Below are 13,418 nucleotides of genomic sequence, written 5' to 3'. Positions count from 1 at the left end.
TAGAAAATTGTTTTAGATAGCTGTCTGAAGTAGACGATCATCCTAGAAATTACTTTCACCAGGTCGCTTACTTTTTAGTTCTGCAGCATATTTGATGTTTATCTGTATATATCATATTCTGTTTTTGTAGAGTTTCATCAACAAGGATAATGAAATGTTAAGTTCTTATTGCACCTAGTGATTCATGACTTAATAAAGCTTTGAAACCTATCATACAGAGCAGTTTATAAAACCTGGAAATCAACAACTGAATATATTTTTTGCAATACATATTGCTATCACATTGTAGTAGTACAAGATTGCATTTTATTATTATTTGTTTTCAGTTCACAATGCATTCTGACCTCGGAAAGATTATCCAAAGCTTGCTTGATGAATTTTGGAAGAACCCTCCTGCGCTAATCCCCAGCTCTTCTTATCCGTTGTAAGTATTCTTGTCTATTATACGTTTAAAATACCTTGGTCAGCTTTTTCAGCCATATGGCAACTCAATAAAATTGGCATTTATCCCTGAGAAGAGAATCCATCCTTTGACTGAGAAATAGATTTCTGCAATAAAAATATTTGTATCTGAACTGTTACATTTTGATTAGTGACTCTGGACATTTCGGGTTATTATGTAATAAAAGGTCAAACCGGATTCCTTAATGTTCTTCAACATAGCATTGCTCGTATGTATTGACAAATGTAAACAATGTCTAACTTTTATTTGATCGAGATTACTGAAGGAAGAACACTTGGGAGAGTAATAATTTAGCAAAACAATGTTTTTTTTAAATTAACTAAATGCAACATTGTGTCCGTCCTGTATTCCTATGTTTTCATTACTTTGTCACAATGTTGCCTGAACAGAGACCACATCTTTTGGTTGCTAGCAGAGGCAGGCAGTACTGTATCTGTAATTGTGCCCTGGTGACGTCATCAGGAATAGTGATATTATTTTGTCTTCCATGTCATCATGTAGTGCCTTACATCTGTCAATGTCCTGTTTATATATACATAAACTGTAGAAATACATATTTTATATATTTCTACAAGAAAAGCATTTTTGGGTCATGAGATGAGATCTGTTTCGCTGCCACCACATTAACAAAGATATGGCGGCAGCCATATTAGGACTCGGGGAGTCAGTCCCCTGTCCTCCAAAAAATAAAAAAACAAACATCTGGTATGGATACCCTGCCCACCCCACCCACCACCACCAGCAAAAAATGTTTCATTTTTGAAAATCGGCTAGTAGATCTGCAAAGGATCCGCAGAGCTGATAAAAAAGACTGGTTTCCTACTTTTCTTAACCCCCCCCCCACCCCTCCGCCAGGTTGGGGAACAGCATGGTAGAGGCACATTCCTTTTGGGGGTGTCCACCCTACTCCTTAAGCCTTCATGAGGCCCCGGGACCACATCCCCCAGGGCCGTAAATTTCATGATGTGGAAGGGGCCTGCTGCCCTCTCCCCAAGTCTCAAAGTGGCCCCCAATTACCCCATTCCCTAGGGCTGATATTTTTAAAGCGGGAGGGGGTGCACAGGTCCCTCTCCCCAAGCCTTGAAGAGACCCTGGGTACGCCCTACCCCACAGCCAGATGAATATCAACGGTGCATGAGCACCTCTCCCCGAGCCGATGATAGGCCTCGGAGACCCCATTCCCTAGGGACTGATACAGCTGCAGTATCCTATAGACCCCAACACTGGGACACCGTAGTGTCTTGCGCAGGAAAGTGTGGGCATATCCTGCCCCCACTTTCCTGAGTAGGGAACGGAACGTTGCTATTTTCTGGATAGGAGCAGTGAAAAATGCTGCTCCCGCCCAGGTGGGAACAAAGTAATGTAGCCAGCTCCAGCCAGCACACAGTATGGTGCTGGCCGGGGAGGGAGCAGAGGCTGCGATGAACCTTGGGGCTCCCCATGCAGCCCCCAACATAAGAAATTATGTTTAGTGCCCCTGGTGGGAACGAAGGCATCCCAAGAATTAAAAAAAAGACTTCCTTCTGCTTGCAGAGTGCAGTGGGGGCACTAGGGCCTCCCCCGCAGCCCTCAACAAAAATCAAAGGTATGGGTGTCCCGGGTGGGCATCGGGATACCCAACAAATAATTAAAAAAAAATAACAAATCAGAGGTAGGAGCCACGGCGCTCATTTATTGTTGACTGCTCCGGCATGGTGGGCACCATAACGCCATAATGCATTTATAACTTTAGCTTCTTTTGATGAATCTTCGCAAAATTCTACCAAAAAAAAGCCTATCCAGGTCAGCTCCTATCCTGAAAGTTTGGGGGTAGTTTGTTAAGCAGGGGCTGAAAAAAAATGGGGGTGCCCAAAACGTGTTTTCCCCATGTTAATTTCCATAGGACATTTTGAGACGGGCTACAGCCCGAACTGCTGAACGGAATTACCCCAAATTTGGCAAAAAGGTAAAGCTTGGTTCAGAAAGCAACCTTTTTTTTAAATGGTGTAAATCCATTCAGTAGTTTTTGAGGATTTCAAAAAATAAAAGTTTAGATATCTAGGGACGCGGTGGAGTCGCGACCCCTCCCGACCACAAGCTTCATTCTAATTGGCTGTCAACACTCCAAACCAGGAAGTGTTGGCAGCCATCTTGTGACTCGGTAGAAGCGAGTCACCAGAAAACCGAAACTAAGATATAAAACAAGAGAAGGGGGCAAGGTAGAAACACCCTGACCCCCTAGGCCTGCTCAGGGGGTCCCAGAAGGACACCCAGGGCCAAAAAAGCTTTTTTATTTCGGCGCAATTTGCGCTGGGGTCGCGAATTCCGCCGAAATTATTTAAAAACAATGAAGCGTTTAATTTAATGAGGCCCCCGGGTGAGCTATGTCCTGGGGGCATTTCTTAAATTGCTATTTGCTATGACTGGGCGGAAACCACGCGGCTCCTGCGCTGTCATAGCAAACTTGTTTTGGATTTTGAAAGCGAGAGCTGGGAAAGCTGCTCTTGCTTTCAAAATCCAAAGCTGATTGCTTTTCCGCACGGGGAGCTGCATGTCACCAGCCCCCGCAATGCACTGCTGATGACGTCCCATATTACATCATTCATGACATGGTAAGTGACATCACTGATGACATCTCAAATGACATCACTGATGACATCATGCACGTGGTAATCTGATGCACCTCCTCACACCTTGATAAAACCTTTGATGCACCCACTCTAAAATACAGACTTTCATTTTCAAAACAATAGAGACACTAATACCAGTTACTAAGTACGCACTCACTGACTCTTAGGTCCACATACACATCCACTCATTCACCTATACAGTCACTCATGCATGCAGTGACTCATCAATACAACACTATTATAGGCACTCATACACCTATACAAACACTCACACACCGCCACTCATTCAGAGTTACTCACACATCTAGTCAGTCATGCAAAGAATCAATCACACTTCTATTTGCTCACCTATACAGTTATACACATACAACCTCACTTATTCATACACATAGTAACATATACTTACTCTCTTATACAATCACTGATTCAAGTTCATACTCTTCCATACAGCCACGCATGCTGCTGTCGGCGTAAAAGAAATAAAACGACACACCTGTGGGCAAGTGCACTCTGGGAAATTACTGAACTGCAGTGTGAAAGCACGAGAACAGTTAAAAGGCAAGGAACTTCTACCCATGATCAAGCCTCTTCAGAGGAGAAACGCGTTGGGTTTTATTTTTTCCTGTGCAGCTTTCCACAATGAATAAAACAATTTTCTACAACCTTCAGCAGGCGTCGGTGTACTTCACTGCTAAGCACGAGTGAGGTGGTGTTTGGATGTTTCAACGGTGAGCTCCGGTCCCGTTTTACTGACCCGCCCTGCAGAATCTGTGGCTCATTCATCGGAGCAATTGTGGTATATATATATATATATATATATATATCATTTAATTTTTGGAGTTTTGATGAAAGCGTTTCTGCAACTAGAGGCAGTTCAGATGTGATGTTTTTGTGTATACCAAACAGAACAATTATGGTGGAGCTTTATTTAAAACTTGTTTTGAAGAATCGTACCTCCCAATGGTACCTCAGGCATGATTGTTCATAAACTTGCTTCAGTGCTCATTGATGACCAACTGTAGCAGCTGAAGGAGTCGAGGAGAGGAAGTAGGATTCTGTTAGAGGAAGTAGGATTCCAAGAGAAGAAGGAGGATTCCAGGAGCAAGTGGCCAGGAGGAAAACCCACCTTTACAGTTACTGGATCATTTGAGAAGCATGGTACTGGAAGTTTTAGCTCTTTTAATAACATTGAACATGAATTAGGTGAAATAGGAAGTCACATAGATGAAGTAATATCTACTTGATAGGTTGGAATTTGACAACATTACAGACTGGGGAGGTGGCCAGTATAGTTTGGGAGGAACCAAACGTGTCAATTCCTGATCCTTCCTGGAAAGTTTAATTAGTGGTAATCTTATGAAACAAGGATTTTATGGACACAGGCTGAAAAGACAATTCAGGGAAGGTGTTGGACACTATTTTTGAAGTGAGGGGACAGCGAATGAGGTGTTTTGATCACCCTTTGAGGTAGAAGAATGTACAGAGAGTGTCAAAAATGTCTTCCAGAGAGAGCGCCATTGTGCATGCTGGTAAAAACATAAGATTCTGCCTCCTATACCGTGCAAGGTTCAATCCTTGGGTGACTGGAGTGAGGTCCCCTTTGACTGTGCACAATAACAGGGAGCAGCATTTTTCTTTTCCAGGTTATCCGACCCTCCCGGTGATCGGTTCCTTAATGGGATGAGTGGGGCATTAGAAATTTGAATATTAAAAACTTTTGATCAGACAAAAAAAGCCAAATGCACATCATTGTATTGAATCACCGGGGGATGAGCTTGGTGTTATCATTGTTTGTCTCTCAAATTCAATGCATTCCACCAAAAGTCCCACTGAGATGTACTGTATTAACAAGTGCAAGTGAGGGGGCTCCTTGAAACTATGCATTTAGTCAATAATGATGACCGTGAGCGATTCTGAGGGGCATCTATAGTAAAGCTGCTAATTTTGAAGGAGAGAGAAGGCCACTTCATCACTTCACTAATGTAGCCTTTATCAAAATGTGGGATCTGGTGTATCAAGGAAGTGGGATTGCCACAGACTGGATTTGTTTGCAATGTATGCCAAGTTTCCAAGGATGGATAGACTGGACAGTATGATGATTTTTCATGTGATATTCCATGTACTGTACGCCTTCCCACTTTTTCTCTTGTACAAATGGTTCTAGATACATCCAAATAATTTTAGACAGAGACTGTGGTGGTCCCCAATTGACTTATGAGGGCATAGTACATGTATCTTCTCTTTCTCAAAGTTGGTAAGGGAGCTTTTTCAAATTGCTTATGTTTCTCTCCTTCTTTCTCACGATGGTGAGTGTCTGTGGCATTGAGCCACAACCTTCTACGGTGACACATTTATCTTCTAAAGTTTTCCCACAAGGGATCAGAGGAGCTTATGAATGTTCTAGGGGGAAAGAGAAGAAGAGCACAAGATGTCTTTATATTAGCTGATGCCTCCAGTACTGCATCTTCTGTAATCAAAGACAGTAAATATGTCACTGCTTGTGGAACGAAATGTTCATGTAGAGCTTGCAAAAGACTTATTGTCAGCTTCAACCATGAGAGGAGAGATGGAAGTGCTTCCTATTTTAAGGTTATCTGACAAGAATTCTTTTTTTGAGCCTCTTGTAGATTTGCTTGTTCTTAACGGGCTTTCACATTGGTTATGTTTCAAGCACTGTTTCACATCTCAGTAGGATTTCAACTTGGTGTCATTCTGCTCCATGCCACTGGAATCAAGCTATCCTGGCTGATGCCGGCTGATACCAAGAAACCGGTACTAGGATGCTTGATTCCAGTCCATGGAAGATGATAAAGATCAATTTACAATGGTCAGGCAATTTCAGTAGTTGTTTCCTAAGTTAGATTTGCCCGGCGTAAAAACGCCTCTGATACCATATGAAGTTATTCAATAAAGAGGCAGGCGCTGGAGACTGGAAGACAGGAAACAAGTTTTATTCCGGCGGAGTAGAACACGTCAGATCGGACAACAAGGTATCGTCTCGAGGTGCTCTCCCAACCTCTCTGAGACCTGGTCTTTTATACACTGGTTCAAGACATGTGAACGTCCTTTATTACAACAGGGACATTGTAGAGCATGAGAATGACATCAGAACGATATCCCTGTCACCCCCCAGTTCCAGCCCATTCCAACACATGACAACAGTAGAGACCCTTTCCCCTCATATGATTGGGAGGGGCTATCACGCAGCTGAGTGTTCTGCCGATCTCTCTGGAATGTGTGCGCCTGATCGAATCTCTGGGGGTGGAGGGTCGTGATCAATAGTGGCTTCTTTCAGGAAAGGCGAGTGCATACAGTAATGGGCAATAAACTGTATCCTCGGGCTAGAGGATGACCAGCGGTCCGTGCTGACGTTCAGGCTCAGAGGAAGGGGTCATCAAAGGAGGGGTATTCATGGACGGAGAGGAGGTGTTGGTCAGGCGCGGGGTGCGATTCCCTGGGACAGAGTCATGGGAGGGGAGGGCTCATGACTTGTGCATGAGAGAGCGGGGGTAGTCAGGGTGCATGGGGGACGCTTGCAGGGTCAGGGAAGTGTGCTGATGAGTGATCGTGAACAGGGAGACCATGGTACCTAAAATGGCTGCCGTGTATGCTTGTACGTGGGTCTGCAAGATGGCGTAGATGATGTTCAATACACAAACTAAAATTCCACAGTCCTCCCTTTAACATGTCTCGCCAGCTTGTCAGTTCGGATCAATCCCCATGAGATCACGCACCTCTACCTCGTATAGGGGACTCATGTGCTCAGGTTTAAAGTTCAAAGTCTTTGGGCACATACAGTTGGAAATGAGTGCACATAAAGATGGTAAACATTGAATACCTAAACAACACCCACATAGTATCATGATTGGTATTAGCAAAAACGTGAACATTCTCCATCCCCAGTTCTTTAAAGTGTCCCAGAACCAGCCTCCAAGCGACCATCCTTCCTGTTCCTGGTGAACCTCCGAGGACAGTCTGTGGAGGTGTTCGATTGCTTTGTAGACTGAAGGTGAGTTATCTGGCACGTAGGTGCAACAGCTGGAGCCGATGATGCGGCATGCACCTCCACGGTCGGCCAGAACCACATCTAGGACAAGACGGTTTTGAAGAGCCACCAGGCGGACTGCCTGAAGCTCAGCCGTGTTGTTGGCAAGGACGCCAGCGGTGATGTTAATAGTTGTTTCTAATGCCTGAGTCAGGTGTCGGATAGCGCGGCTATTTGCCATTGGTCCCCACAGAGGAACAAGTCCCTTTGCTGCATCCAGGAACTGTGCTCCGGTGGAGTCGGCTTGTTCAACATCTCCAGCGCGCTTTTGCCGGTGGTGGTTGGCTGGAGCCACATACGTGGGAGGAAGAATGAAGGCGATGTAGCACGTACCCTTCCAGCCTTTTGGGAGCCACGTGTAAGCTTTGGTGCCACAAACAAAGTACATATTCGGGGAAGCAACAAAGGAGGGGGGGTCAGCTGAGGCCAATGCTTTGGTGATGCGGCAAGAACTGTGACCCACCAGTTGCGTTCCTTGTCCTTCGAGGCATACGAATCCTGTGACATTGATGACAGACAGGGCCGCAGTCAGAGTGGCAGCCGTTTGTTTGCGCAGGTGGGAGAAGGTGGATCTGGCTGGATTATGGAGCACCTGCATTTCGACCCTTTCTTTGGCAGGGATGTTCGCAAGGAAGGTTGAACCTGAAATTGCGGGACAAAAGGGCTTTCCTGTGTTGTTCGGTCAGAACCCATAGTAGAAGTGCGACACTGTCTGACCAGAAGTGGCGTTGTCCTTGTGGCTTTCTTGCATGAGGATCAACCAGGCGAGGCAAGAGCCGTGAACTGAGAAAGGTGAAGGAATAAAGGGGATGGAGTGTCCGGTAGCATGTGGGAGCAACCCACAGATCCAGCAGTTGGTGGCATTTGCAGCAAGGTTGTGTTGGTGCAACAGTTGTACAAAGGAATTGTTCCAAAATTCCCTACGCCTTTCTCGAAGCTGAGGTGAAAGGGTGATCAGGTGGTGCTCTTTCACGGTGGTTGGCTGGACAGTGGTTGGCAACATTTGGTGAGCGGGTGTGCTTTCCTCCAGGATCCAGAAGGAAGTCATGAGGAGGAGGCAAAAGAGGAAGACAATGAAGAAAGCGATTGTCTTTGGTTTGTGCAAATTGTCAGTTTTTGGATTCCTATAGTGGGTATTTCCTGTTGCTTTCGACGTCTTCTTATCTGGCGCTTCCATCATCTTCTTATCTGGCGCTTCCATCATCTTCATCTTCAAGGTGCTCGGTAGTGGGCAGAACCACAGACTTAGTTTAGCTTCTCTCCAGGTAACCCTTGGTTGCTTTGGGTCACCGTTCTGAGATTTTTAACTTAGTCAGTGGCCTACTTAGCCAAAGCTCCCTCCTTTCGAAGCAGGAAATACCCTTCTCGAGATGGCACAGTAGGATCAGAGTGTTTTGCAAGTTCAAGTGCCTCGGTATCAGGATAGCAGTTCAGTGAAGGTCGGTCTTTGTTCAGGAGCTCTTCTTGGGTGCTGACGTTGTCTGTCGTGGCCAGGGTCGAGGAAATCTTTTTGCAGTGATGGGCGTGCAGCCAGTGCTTCTTCCCCTCCACTCGAAGAGCCGTCCGAGTGGTGATCAGTACTTGCCAGGGGCCCGTCCACCAGGGTTCCAGACTCTTTGCTCGTTGAAAGTTCCGGATCAAAATATAGTCGCCCGGTTGGATATCGTGACCGGGACCCCTGGAAGCATCGGGGATGGCCTGCTGCACCTGTTGATGAATGACAGACAACGTTTTAGTTAACTTGTACAAATAATCTGACAGCAGGACGTCGGGGACGTCATGAATGGAGGTTGGTTTGGGGGCAGTCCAGAGGTTCATAGGCCGCCCAAACACAACTTCGTAGGGGGTCAAGTGGTGCTTAGTGGGGGTGGAGCGCATCGATAGTAATGCCAGTGGAAGGGCATCTGGCCACTTAAGTCCTGTGGTGGCCACTATTTTTGACAGTTTCAGTTTCAGTGTGGCGTTGTGTCGTTCAACCAGGCCAGCGGATTGGGGGTGGAAGACCGCATGGAACCTTTGTTTGACCCCCAACCCCTTCAGGATAAGTTGGATAACTTCAGCTATGAAGTGGGGGCCATTGTCGCTCCATAAAATTCGACAAAGGCCATAGCGAGGGAAAAACTCCTTCAATAGTACTTTGGCAGTAGTCATGGCAGTGTTATCACGGGTCGGATAGGCTTCCACCCATTTGCTGAAGGCACATACAATGACTAATACGTACTTCAAGCCTTGGCACCTCTCTAGCTGGATGTAATCCATCTGGAGGACCTCAAAGGGGTGGTCGGGGATCCCAAACCCTCCCCGGGGTACCACAGTTCCTTTCCCGGGGTTGTGTTGTAAGCAGATAAGGCACTGTTGGACTAGGCGTTTGGCTGAGTCGGGGATCTTGCCGTTATGCCAGACTTTGGAAATGAGTTCGATCATGGGGGCAGAACCTATGTGAGCAGGGGAATGTGCCATTGTCAGTATGGGAATCAAGTATGCATCAGGCAGCAACCATTTGTTTGTGTCCTTTGTTCGCCAGCAGCCTTCACCGTCCCTTAGACCCACCCGTGCCCACTCAGTCAGTTCGTGTGGTGTGCTGGTCGATTGGATATCCCTGATCGTTTCCCTAGCGTTCGTCCATTTTTCTGCTTGTGACCTGGTCACATACATGCGTGACGTGGCCCTATTCTCGGCTGTGGTTCGGGCAGTGATGTCGGCTAGTGCATTTCCCTGTCCAACTAAATCTGTCACCTTCTTGTGTGCCTGACATTTGATCACTGCTAATCGTGTGGGGAGAAGGACTGCTTCAATCAGGGCGGAGACTAAATCTCCGTGAAGGATGGGTGTACCATGGGACGTCAGGAATCCCCTTTCCCTCCACAGGATCCCAAAATGATGAACTACCCCGAAGGCGTACTGGCTGTCTGTGTAAATGTTCGCCGTGGTTCCTGCTGCTATGATACATGCTCGTGTGAGGGCAATTAGTTCTGCTGCCTGTGCGGATCGTTGTGTGATGCAAGCTGTTTCAACTACTGTTCGAGCAGTCGTTACCGCATAGGCAGCAGAAGTGGTGCCGTCTGGGAGTTTGATGCAAGAGCCATCTACCCATAGTTCTCCGTCAGGATCTGTGAAAGCAATGTCTCAGAGGTCAATTCTACTCCTAGTCTGCTCGTCCGTGAGGGTCACACAGTCGTGTATAGGGGGCACATCGGGGTCATTTTCGGGCAAGGGTAACAGTGTAGCAGGATTCAATGTCGTGCATCTCTTCAGGGTGATGTGGGGCGCAAGTAAAGTCAATTCGTATCCTGTCAGTCGTGCACTAGTCAGGTGTTGAGTCTTTGTCTGGTTCAAAAGCGTGTCAACTGCATGGGGTACTAATACTGTGAGAGTGTTCGAAAGTACAATTCCCTCACTCTGTCGGATAGAGACAGCAGCAGCAGCTACTGCTCGAAGGCAGGCTGGTAGAGCTCTGGCGACTGGATCAAGAGTGGCAGAGAAGTAGGCACAAGGGCGCTGCTTGGCGCCGATGGGCTGAGTTAGAACAGACAATGCGCATCCCTCCCTTTCGTGAGTGAAGAGGGAGAAGGGCTTGGAGTAATCTGGTGTTCCTAGAACGGGTGCCGAGCAAAGGGCATCTCGCAACTCCTTAAAGGATGCTTGGCATTCGGGGGTCCACGGGAGTGGGAACGGAACATCTTTGGCCAACAGGGAAAGTAGGGGTTTTATAATGAGACTGAAATTTGGTAGCCATTGTCGGCAGAAAGAAGTAAGGCCTACTAATGAACGGACTTGCTTCTGTGTTTTTGGAATAGGGGTGTCTAGGATGGTTTGGATTCTGTCGGGTGTAAGTTTTCTCCCTTCTTTGGACAGGAGATGACCTAGATATGTTACTTGGGACTGACAGAACTGTAGTTTCTTTTTGGAGACTTTGTGGCCATTTTCCGCGAGAAAGTGCAAGAGTTGGATAGTGGCTGTGATTGCAAGTGGAGTGGTGTCGGCAGCCAAAAGGATATCGTCGACATATTGGATCAACACTACTCCATCTGGTAGCTGGACAGTGTCCAGCTGCCTTTTCAGGGCTTGGCTGTAAATGCTGGGACTTTCAGTGTAGCCCTGGGGAGCTCTACAAAATCGGTATGAACGGTTTTTTAAAGTGAAGCCGAAGAGATAACGGCTGTCTGGATGGATGGGGATAGAGAAAAATGCATTTTTAAGATCTATAACGGTGAAGATGGTGGCAGTGGACGGGATGAGGGTCAGAATGGTGGCGATGTCTGAGACTACGGGGTACTGTGGCACCACCACTTTGTTGACTTCTCGTAGGTCGATGATGAAGCCGTACGCTTTCTCATCCCCCTCACCTTGCTTCTTAACAATGGGTAGGATAGGACTATTGCAGACATTACTAACCACTTCCTCTACCACTCCTGCATCTACCAAGGACTGAATAATCGCTACCAATGCCTTCTCGCCTTCGGGCGATATCCGGTACTGTGGGAGTTTCGGGAGTATTGCATCTGGTCGAACAGTTATGTGTACAGGATCGATCATCATTAGTCCTACATCCGAGTCGTTTCTGGCCCATAGGTGCAGGGGTAGCGAATCGAGCAAGGATAGGTCAGCATCGGTTATGGCGTACATATGTCGTGCGGGGTAGGGTCTGGACATGCTCGGGTTGTCGTACAGGATGACTCGGACTCCATCCGGGGAACACCTAATAGTAGCTCGGAAATGTTTCAGTAAATCAATACCCATAATAGCGTCAGGGGAGTTGGAGGAGAGCAGAAACGTCGTGTCAGTGGGATTGTTTCCTAGGTCAAAGGAGATAGGTACAGACAGGGGATTAGTGGAGGGCGTCCCATCGAAACCTATCGAGGTGATGTGTGAGCCAGACAAGGGTGCCCTTGGAATCAGTCGTTTTGATAACACACTACGTGTCGCTCCAGTGTCTACCAAAAATGGAGACTTTGTACCCAGGACCTTAGCAGTGACATAAGGACCTTGCTGGTCAACACAGAGCTCGACTGGATCCCTCCCTTGCCCCTGGCAGTCCTATGCAGAGTCGTGATCATTGTAGCCATCGGACTGTTGGCACTGATTCTGTCGGGGCGGTCAAATGTGTTTGATCTACCAGATCGGTCATTGGTGGTGTCGTGAGTCTGTCCTCGTCCCTGCCCTCCAGTTTTGGGGCCATTTGTTATGTCCCTTGTCTCTTTATTTTTAATCAGTTCCCGAAGGGCTAGGCATTGAGACTTCCAATGTCCAAATTCTTTACAAAATGCACATTGGTTCTCATCAAGGTCGGTTCGTGGAGTGCCAGGGGTGGGGTTGCGGTCTCTAGGGGCCGAATTCCTAGGGGCATTTGACTGGTAGTTCCCCCTATACCGTTCCCTCCCTGTGGTCACTCCCTGTAGTTGTGCAATCATTACTCGTTCCTTTAGGTCCTTTTTCTTTTTCTCAGTTGCCCTTTCGTTCTCATTCTTTTGGTGTTCGTAATACTGAGCCATCTGAAGGATAGCTGCAGGTTTAGAGGCTCCCCAACTACTTTCGCTAGTCTGTAACTTTTGGGAGACCTCTTGCGATAGCCCCTTTACGTAGTTCTGCACGAATAGGTGTTGTCCGGTTGCGGTGGTCATGTCTTGGCCACTGTAGTCGGAAAACACTGTTTCAAATCGTGAGAAGTATTCTGATACGTCCTCCTGAGGTTTCTGGCGGCAGGCCGTGACTATCGACCAGTCTACCTTCTTTTCTGGGATCAACGTTTTCAGCTTCTGCACTATTTTGTCAGGGAGTTCCAATATGTCTTTTACAGGTTTCTCTCCGGGCTCTCGCTGCCTATCTAGTTCATCGAGTTTTGTCCAGGTGTGTCCGAACAGATCTGTGTGGTCGGCTCTCCGGATTTGCTTCCACACATCAGCCGGCAGACACAACCCGAAAAACAAATCCATGTCCGCTAGAGTCATTATGGTTGAGCCCAAGGCTGTGCCTAATTCGGTATAGAATGCTGTAGGGTTCTTTCTTAAGTCGGGCAGGGTTTGTCTAAAAGTTAAAATATCTTGCCGATCCCATGGTTGGTAAACCCAGTTGTACACAACCCTCCCTTTGGCATGTGCATGGTTGATATCATCGTTTGTTCCCTGACCTCTTGGGGGAACCCAATAGGGGGCAGCTTCTCTGATAGGCATCATGGTGTTGGCTGCTTCTAGTGAGTGTTCAATCGTCTCAGGGACTGTGATCTTGACCTCTGGTTTTTGTTCCGCGAGGTGGCGGAAGACCTCAAGCGTTTGCATGAAGAGGTCCGTCACATCACTTTCAG

General features: G+C 47.1%; 1 protein-coding gene across 2 annotated transcripts in view; it reads left to right on the top strand.

Moving 5' to 3' along the window:
* VPS37A (VPS37A subunit of ESCRT-I) overlaps positions 1-13,418 on the top strand; it is a 310,413-nt gene that overhangs the window by 141,339 nt on the left and 155,656 nt on the right. For both annotated transcript variants that reach the window (XM_078678128.1, XM_078678129.1), the window contains exon 4: positions 327-424. In XM_078678128.1, coding sequence (XP_078534254.1) covers positions 327-424 — 98 coding nt within the window. The remainder of the gene's footprint in view (positions 1-326; positions 425-13,418) is intronic.

This window comes from Lissotriton helveticus, chromosome 2_2, assembly GCF_964261635.1.
Source record: "Lissotriton helveticus chromosome 2_2, aLisHel1.1, whole genome shotgun sequence".
Lineage (NCBI taxonomy): Eukaryota > Metazoa > Chordata > Amphibia > Caudata > Salamandridae > Lissotriton > Lissotriton helveticus.
The sequence above is the reverse complement of the archived record's forward strand: the minus strand, read 5'-3'. Positions and strand labels throughout refer to the sequence as shown.